General features: G+C 39.0%; 1 protein-coding gene across 10 annotated transcripts in view; it reads right to left on the bottom strand.

Moving 5' to 3' along the window:
• alk (ALK receptor tyrosine kinase) overlaps positions 1 to 27663 on the bottom strand; it is a 507671-nt gene that overhangs the window by 128918 nt on the left and 351090 nt on the right. For all 10 annotated transcript variants that reach the window (XM_057858937.1, XM_057858935.1, XM_057858936.1 and 7 more), the window contains one exon: positions 17219 to 17350. In XM_057858937.1, coding sequence (XP_057714920.1) covers positions 17219 to 17350 — 132 coding nt within the window. The remainder of the gene's footprint in view (positions 1 to 17218; positions 17351 to 27663) is intronic.

Genomic DNA, 27663 nt, shown 5'->3' with positions numbered 1-27663 from the left:
TTTTCAATACAACTAATTAAATTAAATAATACTATTTCATATTATGTAATTCGTTTCCATTTTTAATTTGTGTTTTCCATCCAATTATTCAAGTAAAGCAGTCAAGATTGATTTTCTGGTAGCATTATTTCAGCCCATACAAATGAGTCTTAAAATTATGAGCAGGCTTTTGCAATTCATTAGCTTAGAGTGTAGCCTGGCTTTTTCATGTCGTCCTCGACTGCTGAAAAAAGTCAATTATGTGAACCACTACAAAAATTTAAGAAACAAACAAACAAAACCAAACAATTTTTACAAAATTTTATAACAAAGTGGTGTATGGGAACACTTCACATTGCTTTGCATTAGTTTCTAGTAATATTATTCTATTATTCTAGTATTGTCTGTTTTGATCTGGTTTAATATACACCTTGATATCGTTTTACAATTGTTTTATACCAAGTTAATTAACATCTGCGAGATTATTCGAGGCTTATGACTCAAAACATATAGCTATATGATAGTTCTTTACACCAAGAACTGGTAATTGAAATATGAAGGAAGTTTTGTTTCTCTTTCTTTTTCATAGTCAGAGCATTAATTTCCTTCCTTTCATTTAGTTCACTTCAGGGCTAGTAGAGGGTTACTGCTGGAGTCAAAAATGCATATTAGTTTGTTCCGCCTCGACTCTCTGAAATTAGCACATTAGTCATTTCTTTTCATCATTCAAGTATTTGCCCTCACGTCACAGAACAACATAACCTTCAGCTCAGATTGAACTCTATGTCCGTCTTTCAAAATGAAGATTTTTCTATTTCAGTACATGAAAAATTCTTGTGAAGTTTTTGTTAAGAACTTAAGAACCCAAAAAGGTGTCTGTATCCCTTTTTTGAGCTGAAAATACATCAACGTATTGTTGTAAGTTGTAAATGTGAGTCTCCATTTTATTAATTTTTGATGCAATGAGGACAAATCAGCCCACATCACCGTCCATAGGATAGTCAAGTGAACTACGCGCAAGCAAGTTGGGTATAAAAAAATATATACAAATTATTACTTAACATTTTAAAATTTCTATATTGTTCTATGTTACAATTAAATGCTTGATTTCTAATGTTTTGTTGCTATTTACTTTTTTTTGTTAACGGTCTGTTTCAATTATTTCAAAATTGTGTTAGTAAAATAAAATTCAAAAACGGAAAGTGCTATTGTTTATTGGATTTGTTTTTAATGATCTACCATTAGAGGGCGGTAACATGGTACTATTAATTTGTTCTTTAATTAGATCAAAAAAATTTGACTTAGGTAGATTAAATTTGATCAAATACAACATGTAGCAGGAAAATAGTTTGTGCATATGAATTTAAGGGTCATGGTTAGAGTGAGACTGACTAATAAGATTTTGTCGTTGATGGACTGGTTTGTGAGTTTGTAGGGACACTGTTTTGCTCGTTATTAAAAGCAGCAGTTTTTCCATTGCAATGCATATTTGACACACAGACTTTTAATAGTTTTTGAGTGCTTGCTGTAGTTGTACGTACATTAGATATCATCAGAATGGCTGAGAACTGCAGGGTTGTAAATAACATATATATATATATATATGTATGTATGTGTGTGTATTAGGGCTGTCAAAATTATCGCGTTAACGGGCGGTAATTATTTTTCTAATTAATCACGTTAAAATATTTGACACAATTAACGCACATGCCCTGCTCAGACAGATTTAAATGACAGTACAGTGAAATGCCCACATGTTAATTGTGTTTTATGGAGTTTTGCTGCCCTCTGCTGGCGCTTGGGTGCGACTGACTTTATAGGCTTCGGCACCCATGAGCATTGTGTAAGTAATTAATGTCATCAACAATGGTGGGCTACTAGTTTATTTTTTGATTGAAATTTTTACACATTTTATTAAAACGAAAACATTAAGAGGGGTTTTAATACAACGTTTCTATAACTTGTACTAACATTTTTCTTTTAAGTCTTTCAATCCATGGATTGCTTTAACAGAATGTTAATAATGTTAATGCCTTCTTGTTGATTTATCGTTATAATAAACAAATACAGTCCTTATGTACCGTATGTTGAATGTATATATCCATCTTGTGTCTTATCGTTCCATTCCAACAATAATTTACAGAAAAATATGGCACATTTTATAGATAGTTTGAATTGCCATTAATTGAGATTAAATACGATTAATTATTTTTTAAGCTGTAATTAACTCGATTAAAATTTTTAATCATTTGACAGCCTTTTCGGAAACTCTCCTGAATGAAGCAAGCCTCGGGACACACTTCGCGGAAACGTCCCTTCATTACTCGACACACACTTTGAAAGGCTTGGCGGACCTCGTTACATCACTAACATTTGGTTTCATCCTCTTTTCTTGCCTTGCCTCCTAAGCCTGAACGATATATCGTTTAAACATCGCCATCGCGATGTGCGCATGCGCCATAGTCCCATTGCAAGCACGTGCGATAGTTAAAAAAAATTTTTTTTTTTTTTTCAATCCACAAACGTTTGTTCTGCTTCATTCGCTCACACAGCCTCTCTCATCCCCTCTCCCAGCTCTCAGTCACTAAAGTTATCGATCTCTTTGATCTTGCCAAAGAAGCAGACTTCACATGGGCATAATGTGTCAATCATCATTTAACTTGTTAAACAGTTTCTGCAAAGAAGCGCGGGCTGGAATGAATGTGTGTGTGTGGTTGGTGGGGGTATGTGTGTGTGTTTGGAGACGTTCCAGACATATAAAATAAACACCAGAAGTGATCATGAGGAGTTTGTAATTTCTACATGTCACTCCAAGACTCACAGCCAAGTTAGGTAAACAGAAGCATTTAATAAAGCCAAGCATTTTTCTACTACAGTACTTTATTCATGTTTAAAAATGATTCGGTGGGACAGTTATGTTTATAATTAATATATTATTAATATTATAACCATAATTATTACATTTGACGTGCTATATACTAAGCCTGAACGATATATCATTTAAACATCGCCATCGCGATGTTTGCGTGCGCGATAGTCCCATCGCAAGGACGTGCGATAGTTTTTTTTTTTTTTGGATCCACATACGCCCTGCTTTCTGCTCTGTGCAGAGCCTCACACGCTCTTTGAACCTCACAGTCACTGCAGCACTTGCTTATTAAAGTTAACGATGCTGGTATCTTTGATCTTGCCAAAGAAGCGGACATCACCGCGCAGCAGCTGTCAATCATCGTTTAACTTGTAAAACAGTTTCTGCAAGGAAGCCGCTTTGGAATGAATGTGTGTGTGTGTGGAGACGTTTGAAACATACAGTATAAATTAAATGCCAGAAATGATCATGAGGAGTTTGTAATTTCTACATGTCCAACAAGAGTCACAGCTAAGGTAGATAAACAGAAGTATTTAATAAAGCCAAGCATTTTTCCGACTACAGTACTTTATTCTTGTTCAAAAATGATTTGGTTGGACAGTTATGTTTAAAACTGAGCATAATATAACATAACATTTGAAGTGCTTAAAACTATTTATTAATATATATATACATTATGTATATACAGTGTATATATTTTTTAAAATCAAACTTTGGGGAAAAGGTGAGGAAAAAAACATGCCTTATATGTATCTCTTTCCAATGCTAAATCTGAATAAATACATTGAGTACACACACACAAAAAAAATAAAAATTTGGGGAGCGGGGTGCACAACTTCGCGGTTTTTCACTTATCGCGGCAGGTTCTGGTCCCCATTAACCGCGAAAAATGATGGAATACTACTGTACACTGGTCATTGAGAGTCATCCAAAGTCTTTCCAAACAGCTATTCAAGTCATCTAGTGAAAATTTCTTTAAAAAAAAAAATATACGTGTATATACAGTGGGGAGAACAAGTATTTGATACACTGCCAATGGGTTTTCCATATATATATATATATATATATATATATATATATATATATATATATATATATATATATATATATATATATATATATACATATATTTTAATATCCCAATATAATTTTTGTCCAATATCGTTCAGGCCTATTGCCTCCGAAATGCCATAGAGGAATCCTTGCATACAGTGCCACACAGTATAGACCCCAATCACCAACGTCACACAATCACGTGATCGCTGTATTGTGCCGCCATACTCTCCGTCATTGTGTGTCCGTATTGTCATTGATCGTAGTTTCTAAATGTGGATTCACTTGCAAATTATGGAAGCCCCGGTGCTTTCAGATGCTGTAAACTCATTGGATGAGTTGCATAAAAGCCATTATTTGGAAAAGCTTCGGTCGATCCAGTCGCCAGATCCATATTTGATGCCCAAACCGATGTTTCCTCCCGTCCGGTCCGGTCCCGTGTGTCAGAGCTCCTCCTGAGACCACAAAATTTCCAATCATACTCCAGGTTATGTCACAATGAGGAGTCGGGTACCCAAAATCGGCACCGGTCCGAATATAAACCAACATTTGGTCAGCTGAGTGTCACCGTTGTCACGATTGTAAAATGAAGTTTGATCGACAACAGGCCGGTGTGTGCCGAAAAATAGCTGCCCCGCGTGAAATGTCCCCCCTGACGGGAGCGCTTATTTATAACGCTTTATTGACGTGAAAACATCAAATGTTTTCATGGACGCATTACAGTAATGGATTTATGACTGTAACATCGGGTTTCAATAATTAAATTACACAAAATATTCGTACTGTATTTTAATAACATCGTGGACTGGGCCACATAACCATCTTTGAACAGAAATGTATTAGTCTACAGGTTTTCACGACCCTATCCCAATGACAATCACACAGGTATGAGATTTATTAGTTCAAGCAGAGTAAAATAATACATATTCACGGTACAAGAAAGTCGTTTCCGTGTGGGCGCTCCCGCCAGGGGGGACGTTTCACGCAGGGCGGCTATTTTTCGGCACAACACCTGTTGTTGCGCTCACCTTCTTGCTGCGCGACCGTGGCGACGAGCTTCGTAGTCTCCGTCTGATGATGTCTGTGATCGAGTTGGCATCATATTGCTGTTTTCGCCGCTGTCTAACGGCTGTCGACACAAACGCACCATGGACCGAGATAAACAAACCGTGCTGCTTTCGAGATTCGCCCTTTAACAATGGGCACACAGCAACTACTAAAATGACCGTTTATCTTCTCTGTTACTGCAACCAACCGCCACACATGCCTTCACCACATTGATTAATCAATGTTAACGATTGTCAGGAAGGTTTTTGGGTTCGTTTACTAGGCTGTGATTCCTTAGACAAGCAGAAAAACATGCAGTAATAGGAGGAATGTACGTAGCGGTAATATGTAAACACGATGACCTGACGGACAATATGGCGGCACTAGTCAGGGGGGCGGAGTTGTGACGTCACGTGATTGGGGTCTATAGTATGCTGGTCATTGCCAGATTTTTTAAAATCCTCGCTGTTTATCACAACTTCTCTACGTTCCAATTCCTTTATCCCTCACAGATACATGCATATGTTGACATCTGCAATATTAAAAAAAAGCTATCCTTTACTTTCTTAGTTAGCATGTGCAGAACAACAGCTGAAAGAGAAGGTATATTTCAAAGCAACAGCCATATTGGGTAATAAAAAAAATATCCAGGATAAGGAGGAATCTTGCAGATTACCACTTATATCGCATGCTTGCATTCTCTTTGATGGAGGCAGTTTTCCTCTGTAGTTGGATGGAATATGCTAAAAAGCAGTGGGGTGTCGGCAGAATTTCGATTGACGAAGATCAACCAGAGCTGTGACTGAAAGAAGGGAGAATGCATGTATGTGTAATGATGCAGAGGCTGGATCGGGTACAGGCTAAATTGTACCTCTGCTGTATGTCAAAAGACTTTGTGATTGACACAAGGTGTGATCGTTGCTTGTGAATCACAAGCTACCTTTTCCTCTTAATTAGCCTTGGTGTAGCTTAGAAGGGATTTAAATTGATCAAATCAGGAAATTCATGGACAGATCATGTAAAATATGGTAACAGAGAAGAGACACAAGTGTGATTTGCATTTTGAGGTGTTATGGTTAGCAATGGACATAAAAAAATCCAAAGCCTTAAATACAGTAGTCAAATGTCTGTGTCATACTGATAAATTGACTTAATGATCACTTGTGCTTGTCCTCAATCATAGAGGATAAAGGTTATTACTATTTTAAGAAAAGATAGATGAGCCATGAGTGAACTGTGCGTCAAAGCAAATGACAGCAGTACTTGATGAGCGGGTTCTCTCTTCTGCAAGAAGGCAAGGAGAAAGGTCAGTGGAGATTTTGTGAAATCAATTCCCAGTAGACCTACAGCAAACAGCAAGTGTGGAAGCCACAGTGGTTTGTCATTTGTACAATAACTAATTTTTGTCACACACACAAAGGTGTGTGCACACCCACAGCTAGCTGTCTGATATGGAATAAGCAAAGATGCCAAACCCTATTATCACCTCTTAGGAGCACTGAATATTTTAACACAAACCTTTAAGATTTTTTCAGGAACTTTTGCAACTATGAGGTTGCAACTTTACACAGTGTTATGTTGAATGTTCCCGTGTCTGATTTTGCTGTATTTTTAGTTCCTGTCTTGTCTGATTTAGGGCACATTCACACCAGGAAAATGTTCGCTTTCTTTGGTCCGCACCAAAATACATTTGGTCCTTTTCACATTGCAATTCGAGCAAGCGCTCATAGGCGAAGTTTAACTTTTGTGGCAGGGGGAGCAAAACATGTTGATGACCCTGAAATGTGGTGTCAGCAATAAAATTAACTTACAAGATATGTGCTCGGTTAGTAAGCATCGCCCATGCTCGTAAATAGTTATGCACGATAATACATTTTTCAACCGATACCGATAATTTCATCCTCGTTCCAAACGATAACCGATAATGTCAAGCTGATAATTTTATTAAAAAATTTTTTAAGTATACACAAGCGAAAATATTACTGTGCAAAAATATAATTTACTGCTCCTATTTTTCAACATCAAATGTGAACAAGTAGTAAATTCCACCATCTAAATAATGACAGATTGACTGACATTGTCTAATGGTAAACTTTTGGCAACAATTACTTACAGAGTAAATACCTAAATTGCACAAAAATGCCTTTAAAAGTAAGCCATTCCTAATATATATAACATTACTTCACTGTAAAACCATACCTCCTTAAAACTAGTCAGAAGCGCTTTGAGCTCCTTGAAAGGTGGAAAAGCGCTATATAAATATAACACCATTTACCATTTTAAGTGTAAATCTATTGGAAATAAGTGAACCGCCTTATTTTAAATAATAATTATACTTAATCCTAAAAAAAATGTATTTGTCTAATTGTCCACTAATTGTGCAAATTCTCCCACTTGAAAATATTAGAGAAGTCTGTAATTGTCAACATGGGTAAACCTCAACCATGAGAGACAGAATGTGGAAAAAAAACCTAGAAAATCACTCTGTTTGATTTTTAAAGAATTTATTTGTAAATCATGGTGGAAAATAAATATTTGGTCAATACCAAGAGTTCATCTCAATACTTTGTTATGTACCCTTTGTTGGCAATAACGGAGGCCAAACGTTCCAAAAAAACTTTGTGATGCAGGTTTAAATGGCTGATCGGGTTTATGTTGAATGAGGACACTTTTTTCTGCCTCATGGAACTTATGCAGTGCATGTTTTGCAGATGCCGAGAGCGTCGTTTTTTTTTCACATACGGAAAAATGAGCCATGATCTCCACTCCAACTGCCTCTGTTGTGTAACTCCGCCTCCTCAACCCCTCCTCCCTCAGGCGCTTCAGAGAGGGGAGGGGTTGAGGAGGCGGCGGTGCTGAGTTGGTTGTGCACAATTGGAGGCCAAAGCAAGTATATAATTATCGGATTGCATTATCGGTTGAATTTTTTTAATATCTGGATTATCTGTGTGACGTCATAATTGCCATTATCGGCCGATAATTATCGGTAACCGATATTATCGTGTATCTTTACTCGTAAATACAAGCATTCCACCTACTGTATGTGTGTGCGGGTGTGCGTGCGTGTGTGAGCGCGCGCATTTTTCTGTGGAGAAGTAGACGCCGATTTTTGCGTTCCGCGGAGATATCCAGATATCTAATCTAATGCCACATTTTTCCAGTCACCCACATCCTTGCGAAACGAATCCTTATTGTGGTGAGTTTGAAATGGCAGCAGGCAAAACAGGAAATGGCATTCTTTTTGAATAATTATTCCAGCCAGGAGTATTTATAATCATACATTGAAAGTGAGCGTTTTTTGTTTCCCATTATATATAGGGGAATTCTTAATCAGGCTGCTTAGGACAGCTATGCTTTTGGCCCAAGGACGTCGTCTGTTGAACATGGTACGCCCGGTCGTGGTTCTTTTGTACAATTAGCGTCTTTAGTGGGACAAACTGAAACTCTGTAGCGTGTCATGGTCCACATCTTCAATACCTGGTTCTCGCTCAGTAGTTGTTGTCACTTTTGAAAGCTTAGGTTTGTAAAAAAGTACGTATATCCATCTTGTTTCTTCTGTCCTCAGGGGGTTTTGGCTAAGCAAAGCAAATGATCTTCTCTAAGGTGCTACTCACATGATGTTATTTTGACCCATTATAAAATTATATTTTTTTGTTGATTTCATTCATTTCTGCTGTTTGTTTTATTGCTTTACAACTTTTATAAACAAGATTTTACCGGCAAAGTCTTAATTTTGAATTAATACTAGTATATTTGAAGCCCCCCCCCTTTAATCTCTGTGTATGCAAGCACCCAAGATTTGATTTAAAAAAAAAAAAATCCTTCATCCATTGGACAAAACGTTCTGGGCGGGTTAACATGGTAAAGTAAGGAAATGAACAATCGAGGCGCTCCAGATTATAGCAAACATGCTCATAATGATTTGTTTTATCCATTTATAAGCCTTTACGGGAAATTCGGAGAATTAGAGGCCATTGATGCCACAATTTATTTATGTGTTTATTTATTCAATCTTTTTTATTTATTTATTTTGCTTACCACAGATTGAGATGCTAACCAAACAACATTTCCTTGCTACGAAAGCCTGTTACGTGCAAAAAGGTATGCGATTTCAGCTACGGTCTGTACCATGGTGCGGTTACTTTTAAACCTATTGCGAACCGCACCACGGTCTGCTTAGAAGCGAACTGAGACCAGCTCTCCGGGGAGCTCTCGGACCGGCTGTTTGGTCCGCACTAGAGTACGCTGGTTTGTATTCAAACCAGCCCAAAAGTTGCGCACCACAAACTTTTTTGGTCTGGTCCGGACCAAACCTGGCAGGTGTGAATTTTTTTTTATTGGTGCACGATAGTTATTGGTCCGATAATTATCGGTCCGATAATAGGAATTATGACGTTATCCCGATAAATCCAATAACATTTAAATAAAGATGCACCGATACCGATACTAGTATCGGCAGGGGGCGCCGATCCGGCCCGAAATGGTGGTATCGGTATCGGCGAGTACCAACAAAGACGGCGCCGATACCATTTACCGGTCCATTATTATATCATTTGACCACAGCCTTTTTCTCCTCCTGGCGCTCACTACACTCTGTCTCTGTGTTGTGTGATGACACGTGAACACCAAGCAGCTATCGCTATTGGCCTGCTCCAGACCAATGAGAGCAGGCCAATAGCCACTCCTGACCAATAAAAAGGGAGCTTTTTCATATGGACGACAAACAAACCAGGAAATATGGCGGTGCCGCGGCGGTCGGGAAATATTTCCAAATAGAAATCCCGTCGATTAAAATCAATGGCTGCATGCAAGATTTGCGGCCTGAAAGTTTGGAGATGTGGAGTTAAATCGGCCAGTTTCAATACCTCGAACTCGATAAAACATTTGAAGACGAAACGTGAACGAACACAACGAGTTTGAGCCTGCAAGAGCAGGACTGCTATCCAGAGGAAGAAGGCCGCTGGACCGGAGCCACAATCTCTGGTCAGTTCACTTCGTCTACTTTACTTTTATTGTCTTTTACTGAAAGAAATGCCGCAGTAATTTGGGAAGTGTTTCCAAATTATTGTTGCCACCTTTCAGAAATAGAAATAAGGGACTCCCACCTCCCGAAAAAAAGGAGAGACGGGATGCTGTGGTCAATTATTATTACTTAGAAATGTTAGCGTCCGCAAATGCGCAAACAAGGTTGAACCTCGAAGCAGACAACAAGCGGGGGATACATAAAAGGGTTTAATGATTGCAAACAAAAAAATAACACGCGATCGCGGGACAGTAGAAATAACAAAAGGAGTCCGTGACAGCAGGTCGACGGACAAACTAAGACGATAGGCAGCGGTTACGAACGAGAGCAGCACACTAACAGAAAAACCCAATGCAGGGGCATAACAAGCAAATGTAGCGAGATTATTGTGCCAGATGTCAAATAGCGATCAGCAAGGCAAATATCTCGGCAGCCTTCTCTGAGATCACCCGTGCTTAAATGCTGCGTTGATCAGCCTGCATTGGATTCAAGTGCCACGCCCAGCAACAAAACACAATATAACCAGCAGTAGAATGTGACAATAATTTCATGAAAGTTGCACTGTTTGGACTTTGAGAGGTTTAAAAAAGTTTATTCAGTTCATTCAGAGTTTATTATTATGAATTTAGTTTTACTTTCTTACTGTTGGGCTAGTATTATACATGTTTTATTAATTTCACAAATTTAGCACTATTTTGGCCTTTGAGAGCGGAAGGTTTATTCAACTATTGTCTACTAGGGTTTAGTGTACTTTTTCCTATTTTGCAAAGGTAAGCAACAGCCTGACAAAGCCTTGATAGCAATGATTTCACATCCAATTATGTAACTCTTTGGAAAAAAAAAAAAAAAATTAAGAAAAAAAAAAACAAAAAACAAAAACAAAACCAAAAAAAAAATATATATATATATATATATATAATCGGGGTGGTATCGGTATGGTATCGGTATCGGCCGATACTGCACAGCCAGGTATCGGTATCGGGGCCAAAAAATGGTATCGGTGCAACACTAATTTATAATAGGACCGATAATATGTACTGTTGTGGCTTTACAGTTTACACAGTAGTACGGGAAATCAGTTGACCATTGCATTGCTCCCACCTGCTGGTCAGAATAATTCACTGCATCTATTTTTTGTTACAGTAGTTTGGTTCAATCACTTATACATTGCGGTGTCTAGCGGTAGCATTGAGAGTCGTGAATGCTTTCTGTTACATATATTTCCGAGGCGGGAACGTAAGTATTTTATGTTTACTTTAACATATGGATGTGCAATATATGTTTACTTCTGTGGTGAAGGATCACATGTACAGAACTTCATAAGTTGTGTTATAGAAGCCAGCCAATGCTTTAGTAGCTCAAGCTAGTGTGCTATGCTATACTTATAATAGTTGTGTATATAAGTGTATTGTGCAGTTTGTTGTATATTGAGTATTGAAGATGTGTATTTGTCTGTTGTACTTTCACAATATTAAGATGAGGGTCTTCCCATAAACGCAAGAAAAGACCAAGCCTTGTGGTTTATGGAAGTGCATTCATTCTTAGCTGGCTGTCGGGCAGTGCAGAAGTGAAACGCACTGTTTTGTTCATGTCATTATGTAAAATCTGGTGTGATCAAAGGTTGATCCACCACTAGTTTTTTTTTTTTTTTTTTTTTAAACCTCCAGGTGTTCAAAAACTCAGGTTATACATTTAAAAAATTATTAGGGCTGTCAAATGATTAAAATTTTTAATCGAGTTAATTACAGCTTAAAAATTAATTAATCGTAATTAATCGCAATTAATCGCAATTCAAACCATCTATAAAATATGCCATATTTTTCTGTAAATTATTGTTGGAATGGAAAGATAAGACACAAGATGGATATATACATTCAACATCCGGTACATAAAGACTGTATTTGTTTATTATAACAGTAAATCAACAAGATGGCATTAACATTATTAACATTCTGTTAAAGCGATCCATGGATAGAAAGACTTGTAGTTCTTAAAAGAAAAATGTTAGTACAAGTTATGGAAATTTTATATTAAAACCCCTCTTAATGTTTTCGTTTGAATAAAATTTGTAAAATTTTCAATCAAAAAAATAAACTAGTAGCCCGCCATTGTTGATGTCAATAATTACTTACACAATGCTCATGGGTGCTGAAGCCCATAAAATCAGTCGCACCCAAGCGCCAGCAGAGGGTGGCAAAACTCCATAAAACACAACAAGGAACCATTGCACATTAGCAAGCAAGATGGCGCCGCCGGCAGGCCGTTCCGCTGCAGTCTCGCCGCGAGCTAAACCTGAAATCTACCGAACAACCAGCGGTAAAACTATAGTAGAGGACGAACTGCTAAACTTCCTCGTCATAAAAATGAGAACTCTGGGCCATGATGATATTGTCATGTTGGCCACAAGCTATTTCAGCACAGAGTGGATCGAGTCTTCCAAGAAACTTTTGTTTGAGCTGTGCCCTTCCACCACGCAACGCTGTGTCTCACACGAAGGACCGCAAAAAGACTCGAACAATATTAAAGCCTGTCTGAGGTTACTAAACGAATATGGGGACAACATTCCACGCTTTGTGTCATATCACCTGGACGAGCTACCGCCTATCGGCTACGATCACATTGACGTCTCTTCACTACTGGGACGGATACAACAGCTGAACTCGGACATGACCGGGGTGAAAAGTGCCATCGAGGCTCAAACGAGCGCTTGTGAAAAGCTGCGAGATGTGACTGTATCACTTGCCAGTCGGGTATCTGCGATTGAAGCCGTGCATAACGTTAGCCAGAATGGCTACCCACAACCGGATGCCGTTGTGGCAACAACAACGAATACCATCGACGTGCAGGAGCAAGCGGACACCGACACTTCACGTCCACAATGGTCCGAGGTGGTAAGAAGACGGCGGCAGAGACCAACAGAAACTCCCGAACTTGGAGGAGCCGCCAGACCCGAGGCTCGGACCGGTGGGGCGCCTGCCAGACGGGAGAGGAGGAAGCTGGGGATCGTCGGCACCGGTGCGTGCTCTACCATCGCGGTGGTCAAAACTAAGTTGGTGAACATCTTCGCCACTAGGTTTGACCCTGAACTTGACGCCAATACACTTAAGGATTACTTGGCTGAGAAAAAGGTTCGAGTGGTCATCTGCCGGAAGATCGCGACCGCCCAGACCAGATTCAGCTCCTTTCAGGTAACTGCGGAGTGTACGGAAGTGGCTGATATGTATGATCCGGGGCTATAGCCAGCTGGGACGTTTATACGCCGCTACTTTGAGCCTAGAAAGCCCATAGTCTCTCCAGCCGAGGATGATCGGATGCCGGGTATAGCTGCCCCAGCGCTCGTATCCGCGTAACTATGATACGGATTGTGTCCTATAATGCGCGTGGCCTGCGCGTTGGGCAAAGTGCAGCGGACAAATCGCGACGTATTGTTGTAGACAAGCTATTAGAGGAGTGTGATATTCTCTGCTTACAGGAGACATGGTTAGCCAAACAAGAACTTGATGGGCTAAATGCGCTGCATCCAAACTTCCACGGAGCTGGAGAGTCAACGACCGATCTCAGGGACAAGTTCGTGCGTGGGAGAATACCTGGGGGCGTAGCAATACTGTGGAGTTGCACACTTGACCCAGTTGTGTCAGTGTTAAGACTTGATGTTGACTGGGCGATAGCCATTGAGTTTAAAAGCACGGAGAGATCATTTATTATTATTAATATCTACACGCCTTATGAGTCATATAGCAATGTGGACGAATACTGTAACAGACTGGCGTGTATTAATGCTTTTATTGACAGATGTGGCTCAACCAGCGTGTTCTTGGTAGGGGATTATAATGCAGACATCTCTGATGGGTCTTCCAATTTTGCGAAACTTTTGCTACACTTCTGCAATGATAATAGCCTGCTTATCTCCAGCAAACTGTTATTGCCTGCAAACAGCTACACGTACATTAGTGATGTGTGGCATACTGTATCTTGGCTTGATCACTGCGTATCCACGGCAGATGCCCATGCCTCACTGATGAGTATGAAAATTTGCTACGATCTAGCTACATCTGACTATATTCCGTTATTAATGTGTGTCAAAGTGGAGAAAATACCAATGATAAGCGCAGACGAAAGCAGAGCCAGCTTTAGTAAACTTAACTGGTCAGCCCTAACAAATGAGATAATCAGCAAGTACACCTTAAAAACGGATATGTTGTTAGATTCCGTGTTATTACCAAAGCAAACTCTACTATGTTGCGATATAAACTGCAAAAACATACAGCATCGCAAAGATTTGTGCAGCTTGTATGATTTCATCGTTAAATGCCTATATGACTCTGGTAAAACTTTACATAATAACAATAATGGGCAAATTCATCATGCCAAGCCTGGATGGAATTCTTATGTGGTTGAACTTCACTCAGCAGCTAGGCAAGCCTTTAAAGAATGGGCGGCATCTGGCAGAATTAGATGTGGGCCTCTTTTTGAGAATAAAAAGCGCACAAATGCAAGGTTTAAGCTTGCTGTACGTTTTATTAGTAGGAATGAGGCCAGTATGAGGGCAGACTCCCTTGCTGGCAAACTTAGTAATCATAGATACTGTGACTTTTGGAAAGAGGTGAAAATATTGAATAATTGTAAAGCTCCCTTACCTTTTAACATTAACGGAGTATGTGGCTCGAATAACATTGCGGAATTATGGAGACAGCACTACTATGAGCTGTTTAACTGTATTAAGAGTGATATATACATACCGGATAATGTTGACCTCAGTGAGATTTTAGTGATAACCCCGGATGAAATCCACAAAGCTATTACTGAACTAGAAAACAATAAGGCTGGTGGTGCCGATTGTATTACAGCTGAGCATTTAAAACATGCCAGTCAGAAAATAATCCCTCTTCTTGCCTTGTGTTTTTACGGGTTTTTTAAGCATGGCATCTTACCTGACTCTATGATGGCAGTACAACTTGTGCCTATCTTAAAAGACAAGGCTGGTAAAATCAATAGTAAAGATAATTACAGACCTATTGCCCTGGCCAGTGTGCTCTCTAAAGTTCTAGAGTCAATCATACTGGGCAGAATTGTTTCATTTATTTCGACAAGCGACAATCAGTTCGGGTTTAAAAGGAAACATGGAACCGACATGTGTATATTTGCTCTGAAGGAGCTATTATTTAAATATCGAAGCCTAAACTCAACAATGTTTTTATGCTTCATTGACTCATCGAAAGCCTTTGACCGGATCAATCACAGCAAACTTTTTCTTATGTTAGCAAAAAGAGGGGTGCCCAAATACATAATCCGTATTCTGGCCTTCTGGTATGCAAATCAACTTGTTCGCATAAAATGGGGTGGCTCGGTCTCTGCTTGCTTTAAAGTAGGTAATGGTGTAAGACAGGGAGGAATTCTCTCTCCATATTTGTTCAATGTTTTCATGGACGACTTATCCAGCCGACTCAATAAGTGTAATACGGGAGGTGTTGTAGGAGACACTGTCATTAACCATCTTATGTACGCAGATGATGTGGTGGTGCTCTCCCCATGCAGTGCTGGCTTGCAGGAGTTACTCTCGATATGTTCCGAATTTGGTGATCATTTTGACATCAAATATAACGCAGAGAAAAGTAATATCATGATTGTCCGTTCTAAAGAAGATAGGGCGGCTATATTCCCTCAGTTCTTTCTTGGCAAAATAGCTATGAATATTTGCAATGAAGCCAAATACCTCGGCCACTTCATATCTGAAGACTTGTCGGATGACAGGGATATTCATCGTCAATGTTGTAAACTTTATGCACAGGCAAATATGCTCAAAAGAAGATTTTCTATGTGCTCCCCCCACATTAAGACCTCGCTGTTTAAGGCATACTGCACACCATTTTACACAGCTCACCTGTGGTCAAGGTACACAGCTAAATCCATGCAGAGGCTAAATGTAGCCTACAATGATGCCCTGAGGCTGTTACTGCGTGTGCCTAGATGGTACAGCGCCAGTCAATTATTTGTTAGCTCTGGATTACCCACATTTAAAGCGCTTTTAAGAAAATTGATGTACAGCTTCATGTGTCGGCTAAATGAGTCTGGAAATAATATTATAATGAATTTAACAGACCCTACAATGAGCTTTAGATTTAGTTCGAGCCTGTGGTGCCATTGGCACAAAAGCCTGTTTGTTGTGCACTGATTGCCAGTGCTTCCTTGTTGTTCTGTTTTTTTTTTCCTTTCAAGTCACTTTATTATTATGTCTCCGTATGTACGGTATTCTTTTTTTTTTTTTTTTTTTCTTTGTTGGTGTGTGTGTGCTATGGACCCACTGTGAGATTCCGGAATAAAGATAATATATAAGTGAGCGTTTCACTGTACTGTCATTTAAATATGTCTGAGCGGGGCATCTGCGCCAAATATTTTAATGTAATTAATTTAAAAAAATTAATTAACCCCCGTTAACGCGATAATTTTGACAGCCCTAAAAATTATATATTTATTAACGGTTATCGATATCGGTATCGACTTTGGGGAGCAGGAAGTTATCGATATCGGTTTCAAAAAATGGATATCGTGCACCCCTAGTGTGAATACACCCCTTAGTTTTCATTTCCACCTGTCCTTTCCAGCTCTTTTGTTGTGTTGGCCAATCAACTTCCAGCAGACATTCAAGTCCAATCCAGGTGTTCCCCATTGTCTTTTTTTGTATTTAATTCTCTGCTTTGTTTTTTTCTGCTCTGTTGTTTCCTGTTCCAATTACTGAGTCCTGGGTTTTTTTTTTAAATTTTTTTTTTTAACATGCATCGTGTAATCTTGGTGAGTTAATTTAAATAGCATTTAGAATCATTCCTAATAATTAGGAACACCATGTAATCACTTAATCAGGACATAACTTCTCATCCAATCCAAACCAACTCAACCCAGCCTAACCCAACCCAACACTAAATATACACACACAGCAGGACGAGATGCACAAAACTAAATGTGCATACAAATAAATATAACAACTCAGGAATATGTCAAGGGTGAGGAATGCTCGCCAAGCATACAGTAGTGCATCTGCACTGTTCTAACTTGGTTTTGACTTTGTCTCATTGTTGGAAGAGATTGCACATGACACATTCATTAACTCTTCGTCTATGTGACAGTATTCACTGGTTTGGTTAAAGCGGTATTATAGCCATGAAACATATCAACTTAATAACGTAATCGAAAGATGAAGGTTGGACAGCAAGAGTGATTTTGTCTCTGTATCAAAATGATAATATACTCACGACATTGCTCTCCCTCATCATCTCCAAGTGGACAGTCTTTTCTGAAGTCGCATAGTTTGTCCAGTGGGATTGCACGTCCTTCATGGCAATGGTATTTGCCCTCAAGTGTGATGGTAGGGCCTGCTGAGGAAGCTGGAAAACAGATGGAAGAAAAATGTTTATGATTTCGGGATATCCTTGTCAGCAATAATGAATTAAAATGTTGCCACAGTACAGTACAGTACAGTACAGTACAGATGAATGTAGGTAATTTTGGAATATGTAGCTAGGACATCCACTTCACAGTCAAAGCATCTTTGGTCACATCAGGCTTTCTTCTTGTATTGAGTCTTTTCATTCATATTAGCATGTATAGTTGGGCTACGTCTACACTAGGACAGATAATTATCTCCAGGGTATTTTGCCGACTATTTTTACCCCTGTCCACACTTTGTTTAAGGTGCGTTTAAGGGCCCCCCTGCTTCTGCAAGGTACGCCTGCAGTTGCGCAACGTACGCATGCGTAAAAAGGAGAAGCCTCATGTGTTACATCATCGCCCACGCGATTTACCTCTGAACCGGAAACTCATTCCTCGCCCGCGGCAAATTTCGAAATTACAACACCTTCTAGACTGTCATTATTTTGTGATCACTGTTTTTTCCGTGATCGCAATCGAACGCATCATGCAGGAGCGAGAGTGGAATGGAGAGCACGCTCGGCTTTTACGAGCAGGAGCCGAGTTGTGATTGAAATATATCTTTATAAAACAACGAAAGCCTGACATCATTACTTGGGATGTTACAATCGATGCTCAGTTACGCTCTCACCACTTGGAAAATAACAAATAGAAGCATATGTTGTGGCTTTGGGTATATTTACTGGAAGCCGCAACCAGGCTGCTTGTGCAAAAAAGTGGCGATCCTGGTAGTGGCAACAGTTTTGACAGGTTGCCTTGACAAAAAAAAAAAAAAAAAAAAAAACTGATCGCGCCTCTTTGACTGGGGGTACCACGAAAAAAAAAAATAAAAAAAAACTGATCGCGCACCTCTTTGACTGGGGGTACCACGCAAGTCACTTTTCGGGGTTTAATTTTCCAAGACAACTCGAGAAACGAGCTCTGTAAAAAACGCTCATCTCCACCTCATCCGCGATAGGAGGACCCCAAATGGGGACTGAATTGAAGAATATTATTGAGACGTACATAGTTTGAAGGTTCAAGAAAAATGTCTGGAAAAGAAAAGAGCAGGAATGCCATGCATGGCAATGCAGTGTTGTGATTGTCCGCTTCTATTGTTAACATGCTGTCATACTAAAAAACAGCAACGGCATGACGTCCCTTCCTGAATATCTGAATGTTGTACCGAGACAGCAGTCCATATTAGGTGGCGCATAGGCGGGTAACAATACCCTCCTATGCTATCCGTCTAACAACTAATCCGGATAATAAGCATACTTGTGTGGCCGACATGCTGTATAGTCCAACTAATTACACGTTTAAGGCCATTATCCATCTTAGTTTAGACATAGCCTTGGTCAACTCAAGACTCAGTTCTTGCAACTCCATTGTGCAGTCACTTCCGTAATGCCGTTAATACAGTACGATCCCTTGCAAAAACTACGAATCTATAGTCCTGAAAGATGTTCAGACATTTTTTAAATTGTCCATAAGCAAAGCAAATCATACACATAAAAAAGTCATATTAAACAGAAACTTTTCAACTTCTCAACAAAACACACACATATACACCCCCCCCCCCCCAAAAAAAAAAAAAAAAAAATTATTGTGGTAGTAAGTAACAATTATTTTTCTGACCAAGCGGTGGGAAATGATAGAATCACTCAATTCTGAGTAGAACAATGGAATTGCCAAGCAAACAAAGAACTAATACTTTAATGCACCATTCTTGGCTTTTTAGAACAGCATACATTCTTAGACCAGGGACCTGAGAGACGGAAAACCAAATGTGATTGCACGAGTCCCATAATGTGTACGATTACACTTATATGTAAGCATAAACATATACACATATATACTGCGTGTACAAACACATAAGATACTGTGCAAAGATGCTCCGGACAGAATCCAGTATATCGTAACATGATGTAAGATGCTAGCTGGGTCAGCATACATGGAGAGGCACAACCAAGTTGCTGGGATAGTATACAGGAACATCTGTAACCGGGATGGAATAGAGGTGCGCAGATCCCAATGGGCCATGCCACGGAGGGTGGCAGAGAACAACAAGGCCAAGGTTCAGTTCCAGACTGACAAACAGTTCCAGACTAACCAATTGGACATTGTGGTGGTGGACAAAGGGCAGAAGAGAGTGATGGTGATAGATGTGGCAATACCAGCGGATGCAAACATCAGGAACAAAGAACATGAGAAGATGGAGAAGTACCAAGTGCTGAAAGAGCAGTTGGCACGGTAGTGGAAGGTGAAGGCTAACGTGGTTTCCGTAGTAGTGGGAGCACTCGGCCGGGGGCAGTAACCCCCACACTTGGAGAATGGCTCCAGCAGATCAGGAACAGCTAAGATACTGCAAGAACCCTCAAACTCCCAGGGCTCTCGTAGAGGACCCGAGCTTGAGGATGACACAAATACCTAGCCAGGAACTCCAGACTCATCGCTGTTCCAGCTATAGAGTCTGGGGCCCAGCTCCTTATTGGCCTCTCGAGCCCGAATGAAATCCTCCGTGTAATCAGATTCGTTTATTTGTGTGACGTGTTCTTAATGAGCAACGTCACTTTTGCTCGTCGGAAGTCGTCTCCACAACAACACAGATGGCGAACGGGAGAGCCGAGAATATGTTCCTATCCGCGGTAAATTCAGTTTTAGATGACCAAAAAATTGAGTTGCTAAAACCAACAGTCTGTCTTGCGCTAGCCATGTTGAATAAACTTCTCCATTCTCCAGGCTAACAAATACCACCCCATGTGTGGTGAGAGGGACGTTTTGAGTTTTTTTTTTTTTTATAATATATATATATATATATATATATATATACACGTACAGTATATATGTTTATGTATATATATATATACTGTATATATATTGTATATATGTATATATATATATACACACACATATATAATTTATACACACAAAACAAGAAAACACAAGCAGCGGCTAGTGTAAGCATAATTTATAAATAGAAAATCCACTGTAACGTTGCAAAAGTACATCAGTCACTGACATGGGCTAATTTATGTCTTGGCTGTAAAGGGTGTATGACATCCTATGGCTGTCTCGTACCAAAGATAAATAACTTCCCCCAGTCTGCATAATCATCTGGCTTTGAATACAGTATTCATCAGAAAAGGGGGGGGGGGGGAACTGACCCAGATACCCTTGAAGGTAGCACAATTTGAGCTCTTTTTTTCTTGCTCTCTTGTTCCCCAACATGCAAAAACACAAACATTCAGACATACTGGTGTGATGAACTGTACTTATTTTTGAACAACACACTTGTACTGTTGTGAAATTTGCATATTTATGCAAATCTGAATGCTGATGTTTCTGATATTCCCAGACTGTGGACACCACATCCCCTATCCTCACATGTAGATCACAGAAAAGAAACCAAAAAAAGAAATGGGGAGAAAAGGTTATACTGATTATAATCTTGATTTACCCCCCCCAATATATAATAAAACTGATTTTCATCATGATTAACTGGCTGGTTTGGTAAAGAATGGCTTAGATCTGTTATATGCACATTTGTTTTCCATGCAAGCCAAAGAATTGAAAGTCTCAAAATGTTTGCCCCTAGTTTGCTGAGATAATCCTTGTGCCAGTTATTGCTTCTGAGCTGATTATACTGGCAAAGAAATCGTGCCGGCCAAGAGGCTATGTGTTGATGGTTGGTTGTTTTGTATAGCAGATAGGATTAAAAACAACAACAACAACAAATTACTCGTACAAATGTGAGCAAGATGGAGCATGGGCCAAGAGGAAGCCACTCGATTAAGTCGGTTGTTGGCAATTGTATGCAACCTCTTTCCCTTTTATTTCCTGGTTATTACATTACCAAGGTATCAGATTGGCACTCAATATCAGCAGATATTCAAAATCAAGTGGCTTGTATTTCAACGCCAAAAAATATTTATCAAGGTATCCCTAAAAGAATTAATTTCATGGCTGCTGAGGTACTATCATTTCAAAGCCAAAATGTAATATCATCTGCAGTTTCAGCATATATTAACTTCATTCCACAGTACACTGGGTAATGTTGCCATACCCAGCTGAACTGTCACACAGACCGGGAGGTTTGGCAGCAAATTTTGAGTAGCAAAAGTGGGCGAGTGCCAGCAACTAGTCGCTCAAGGCTTCAGTGCTACAACGATTAATCGATAGACTCAAGTAATCCATTAGAAACAAAGATTCAAATTAAATGTTGCTGCTTCCAGTATTCTTTTAATTAAAGTGGCTTTGTAATTGTTTATTTTAAAAGTGTTTGCATTTAGTTTTATTGATTTAGGTGGATACACTGCCCTCTTGTCTGCCTCATTTTACATGGGTGAATCCAGCTGCTCCCTGTTAAAACCAACATTAGCTTTCGTTTGTGCTAACGTTTTTTTTTTAATGCATTTGTACTTTAGTTTATAGGTATATTTTGCTGTTTTTGTGGGAATATGTGTCTGAACCATTTGTTAAGAGCATTGTAAAAATACGTAACCATTTTATAGCATTTAAGTTAGTGGACTTTTGCTATGTAAGTTAGCCAATTGTTCTTTTGTTGTACATAGATCCTCATTTATTTACTTTTTTATACTGTTTGAAGCTGAGCTCAGGTATTTTAATTTTCCCTGTTCCTTATCCGATTACTCGATTATTCGCACTAACTAGTTCATCGATGAATCGACTACTGAAATAATCGAAAGCCGCAGCCCTACAAGGCTTTAATCACCGGGTAGTTTATGCCATTCACAACATCACATATGTGATAACCAAACAAAAGTGCAATGACATATCATGCAGGCTTTCACTACCAAAACATATCTTATTGGTTATAAGCCAGTAACTTCTATTACCAAGCTATAGCAAGTACAGTGCAATCAGTATGCAGAATATACTGTAGGCATATTGTGATGTATACAATGATACTCTGTCACCAAAGTACATTCAAGCTTTCACAACAAGAATTACGTTAACAGGAACAAAGTGACAGTAGCTGTAAATGAATGACTGTAGTCAATAAATGGAGCCGACAGCCACTGAAATATGTACACCATCCACCTTTTATTTCTCGCCTGTTTCTTCCTGTTTTATTAACACTACACTGGCGAGTACAATTCTCTTTTCCATGTCATGTTGTTTGTTGTTCAAGGAAAAAATATGATTACAGTGTTTGTGGCATCAAAAAATGTTTCCTGTTACATACACTGGGAGTTGCAGTTTTCCTATTGTGGCAAGTAGGTAATGTATGATAGGGTTAATCCCCTGATGTGTGAGTGTTCGGTGACAATAGCACCCCACACAATTGTCTTGTTTAAAAGAATAAAGTCATGTGGCCTCTTTTTTTACACTAAAAATACAATGCACACTTGTATTGCATGCCATCAACATGTTTGCTTACACCATGTACTTGACCTGTACAGGGTACAGTGCACCTCTTGTGCAAAGTCAGTTGATATAGAACTAAGACAAGTTTATTGACACTATACAGCACTTTCACAACCGGCACAGCTGTATGAAAGCAAAACAAAAAAAATCCACACATAAAAACTGGAAAAAATAGTTCAATTTTTTAATGTCATCTACATCTGACTCACATTTCAAACTCAAACACTGAGTCTTTCCATTACACTTCTCTGAGGTAAAAGAATAGATGGATAATTTTATGCCCCACGCCATACTGAAATGATGGGACGACATTTAAAAAACAAACAAACAAAAAAACAAAAAAAACACGTTTGCCTGCTTAAATGATTTTAATAATGTCAGAGCAGCTACACACAATTCAACTTTTTTTTTTTTTTTTTTTTAACCAAGCAAAATGCTTTGAACAGTAAAACCAGCAATGTGCATTGACATTTTTTTCTGGCAAAAATAGACATAGCAAGTTAAGTCCAGAAAAAGGCAAATGTACTATTTCAAACAAATGAGATGGTGTTTGTTTATGACCATGTTGGTTTATGGGTCTCAATGCAGTCTTGAAATGGGCATTCATTCAAAACATGCATTATGCATTCATTGAGCTTCCTCTCAGTTTAATGCAAGCAGCATAATTCATTACTAGGAGAAAAAAAAGCTACCCCAAACCTTAGGGCAAGTCATGTAAATCATTCTATTTCTATTAGCTCTGAGACAGTTGGATAAACACCTGAAAGTGGCCATGTCACCACTATTCCTTGAGTTTCCACAGTAGGTAAATTTAGCTAAACCTGGCTGCTGGAAACCGGACCTACCACAGTCTTTAAATCACACTTGTCAGATCGCAAGAACAAGCGGGTCAGTCAGGGATAAATCGTCTGTGGGTGTGTTTTGTTATCCCTGTGCTCATGGGGTTGGTTTGGAATTGTAAGGTGAATGATGTATGAGATGAGAAGACCTGGAGAGGTGACTTAAGGCCACAAAAGCTTCTGGTCAGGTACAGCTATTTTCATTACAGCTATATTTTCATGACTATTTACATTGTAATTTCTCACTGAAGGAAATAAAACTATGAATGGACTTGTGTGGCATGATAAACTTTGCAAAGAAAGGTGAAATAACTAAAACATAATATTCTCTTACGGCAAATCACCCTAAAATAATTACTTGGGTTGTTCCTAAGGGTGTAACGGTACATGTATTTGTATTGAAACGTTTCGGTATGTGGTGCTCTGTTCGGAACGGAGGCGTACTGAAAGAGTTTCTGATGTAATGTAACCCTTACTTTTCGAGGCTGTGAGTCGATCGGGTTACAGTTTCTTTGTGTAGATTATATTTTTTCTGTCTTCTCTACTACCCAGAAACGTCAACGGCGCGACAACGTGGCCGCCGCGAGAAGGCAGTGAAACGCGTGCGTAAAGTCAATCAGCCTATGCACACCAGTCGCAGTGCGGCCGCGTGTTAGACGCGTCCCAGAAGCGGCTCAAATCGACGCACGCGAAAAGAACGGCAGAGTTTATTATTTGACGCGAGGCGCGACCCTGCTGCGTCAATACTACTACCGGTAGCTAGGATCGAGCAGACCGGAAGTCACTTGTGTAAAAATACGGTGGATCCGGTCGATTTTCAAACTAATATGCAATCGTAACCCACTTTTTGAGTCCATCAGATCTCTTGAGTGGTAGATCGGGGCACAGTTGACTTGTCTTTGTTGATTTACTGCTGTCTTCTCTGCTATGATCATAACCAACACGGCCCCGTGTTCAATACAAAACCCTCCTACCACAATAAATCAAGTAGGAACTAATATTCACATAGGAACTAAAGCTATACAACATAAAATATAAAATATAAATGAATACCACATCACATTTGTAAAATATAAACACATAATAAAATAAATAATATCCCATTTAAATAAAATAAATTGAAATGAGCTAAAACACCTGTAATTAAATAATAATAATAATACACAGATCCTGCTTACACAATTAAATATATTAATTTCTGTGTGGTGCTTTAACTTGAGAAAATCCACCAATAGAGCTTTTGAAAACCGTTCATAAGAAAAAAATGATTCATTGAGGCATTTCATTTGTAAAATACATGATAAAATCTTTGTCATTGGGATTGCTTTTCTCTTTAGCAAAGGACTCCTTTTTTCTTGTTTCTTTCAGAAAGAAAGCTGACCAATACGCGGGGTCTGAAAGGCAAATTGTTGTTGGATTATCTTATAAATACCCGCTACTTCTTGAGCAGGATTCTAGCTTTCTTAGCTTTTTAGGCTAATGTTCCTATTGTTGAAAGGTGTGTAATAAACAACTAGCACATTGATATTTTGCATTTTGTTTTCTTACTGTACCGAAAATGAACCGAACCGTGACCTCAAAACCGAGGTACGCACCGAACCGAGATTTTTGTGTACTGTTACACCCCTAGTCGTTCCTGATACAATCATGTGAACTGAAATCTGATCCGATCACATCATTTTCAGAGGATCGGAATCGGGTGTGTATGTGGGGGGGTGCGTGCGTGTATATATCAAATTTCTAATCACTGAATGTTAAATGTGAGCTGTTTATTTGAACACAAATCTGATACTCTCACAGAAAGCTTTGGCTTGGTGGATACAGAAGTTGATTGCTTCTTTTGCCACAGAGAGGAAAAGTGCTTGTTTTGCTTGTCACGAATCTGAATTTCACTGGTATTGATGAGCAAAGATATACTGGACTGTCTCAGAAAATTAGAATACACAATATTCTAATTTTTTGAGACAGTCCTGTGTATATATACAGGACTGTCTCAGGAAATTAGAATACACAATATTCTAATTTCCTGACTGTCTCAGGAAATTAGAATACACAATATTCTAATTTTTTGAGACAGTCCTGTGTATATACACAGGTGTATATACACAGGACTGTCTCAAAAAATTAGAATATTGTGTATTCTAATTTCCTGAGACAGTCCAGTACAGATAATGTCCACTTAAAAAAAAAAAAAAAATTTAACCATGTAGACTTAAGACACAAAACAGTGTTCTTGGCTTCTATGCAGTTCATGTTAAAAAAAAAAAAAGGATAACATTATTTAAGAGCAAAATCTGTGCACTAAAATTTCCTTCCTTTTGTGACAAATGAGACCAGATAATTGTTTGTCACAACACTTCTTGTAATGTAGCATTGCACCCTCCCAGGGCGGCCTGGCCTTGGTGCTGTCCACGGGTCCTGCCCTGCACCTCTTTTAATGCACCACATACGTTATACTGTACTTCACAGGGGAGTTACAGCAGGCGGTGGGAGGCAGACGGTAGGAAGAAGTTCCCCGTTGTTGTACTGCTGCTTTCCTGGCCGGGCTCTTCTATTTCAGTTTTCCTCCATTGGTTCGGCTTATTCCTCGAAACGGAATTTAAATTCTCATAACTTTAAGTGGATTTGGCAAAATAGTTCAACGATTCAGCACAAGACATAGGCTCACCTGCAAAAGGTCATTTCTCTTAAAACAATTAACTCATGCTTCAGACTAAGGCTATGGAATCACAGGAGTGCCAACATTAAAAGAATGAATGAATAAATAAATACATGAAAATATAAAAGTATATTTTGTCATTGACTTTTACAGTACTTTTTGTCTTTGAAAAACACAAACGGAAAAATCAATGGCAATTTTTTCCTTGCCTTTTCGATTTCGCTTGTCATTGTCTTTGCCGGTAACGCTTACTTTTAGTGGTCCCTAACTGTTGACCAATCAAGAGCAGTAAAGCTGACTTCCCTTACCGCTATACTTAACCAAAAAAAAAAAAAAAAAAACCCTCACCAAGCCCTAAACCATTAACCCCTTATTCTTACCGAGCCCTAAACCATTAACCCCTTATTCTTACGATGAGGTAGGTTTTTTTTGGTTAAGTTTCGTACAGGGGGAAGGGGAGTCAGCTTTACCGCTCGTGATTGGTCGACAGTTAAAAGGGACCACTGAAAGTAAGCTTTACCGCCTTTGCTTTTGCCTTTGCTCGACCGAAAGGAATGGTCTGTCAATCAAATGCCGTTGGGAGGGGCTTTTCAAAAAGGAATAGTAGTCGATAGCGGATTACTCCAAGTTTACTTGAAGGAAAGTGAGTTCTCGGCACGATGGGGGATTGGGGGGCTTTCACAACTGCTTTGAGAAGCAGCTGACAAGCTGGATGGATTGCCTCAGCCAACAACACCGTCACCAAGACAAACAAATTTAATGCTGTCCATAACTAACCCTTCCCTGTTTTGAAAGCCCCTCTTAATGCCATTTGATTGACAGACCATTCCTTTCGGTAAAAGCAAAGGCAAAAGCAAAGGCAAAGACAATGACAAGCAAACTAGAAAAGGCAAAGACAAAGAAAAAAATTGCCATGGTTTTTTCAGTTTGTGTTTTTCAATGACAAAAAGTAAAAGTCAATGACAAATACTGACATTATTTTTTCAGGTTGTTTTTAAAGGACAAAAAGTTAAAGTCAATGACAAAATATACTTTTTCTAATTTTCATTTATTTATTTATTGATTCTTTTATTTCTCCTTACAGTTATTTTTTTAATTTATTCATATATATTTTTAATTTACTCATTTATTTATGTATTCATTTATTTTTTTATTATATTGTATAAAACAAAATACACGATACTGTAAACAAATCAACACACAAAAAAGGAAAATTAATGCAATATCATTCACACTCATAACCACCTCAATGGTCGTCCTTCTCATCCTTACTCCCATGCTCCACCTCTCTCTGCACTCTGTTTGGTCACAGATTTTCATCCACATCATATCTGATATTCATCCTTGCGATACAATGGGGGAAAACTCTACCTGTAAGCCGCAACCATCCCCTGCAGTAATC

This window comes from Corythoichthys intestinalis, chromosome 15, assembly GCF_030265065.1.
Source record: "Corythoichthys intestinalis isolate RoL2023-P3 chromosome 15, ASM3026506v1, whole genome shotgun sequence".
Taxonomy (NCBI): domain Eukaryota; kingdom Metazoa; phylum Chordata; class Actinopteri; order Syngnathiformes; family Syngnathidae; genus Corythoichthys; species Corythoichthys intestinalis.
Note: the sequence above shows the minus strand (reverse complement) of the source record. Positions and strands in the feature narration are given on the sequence as shown.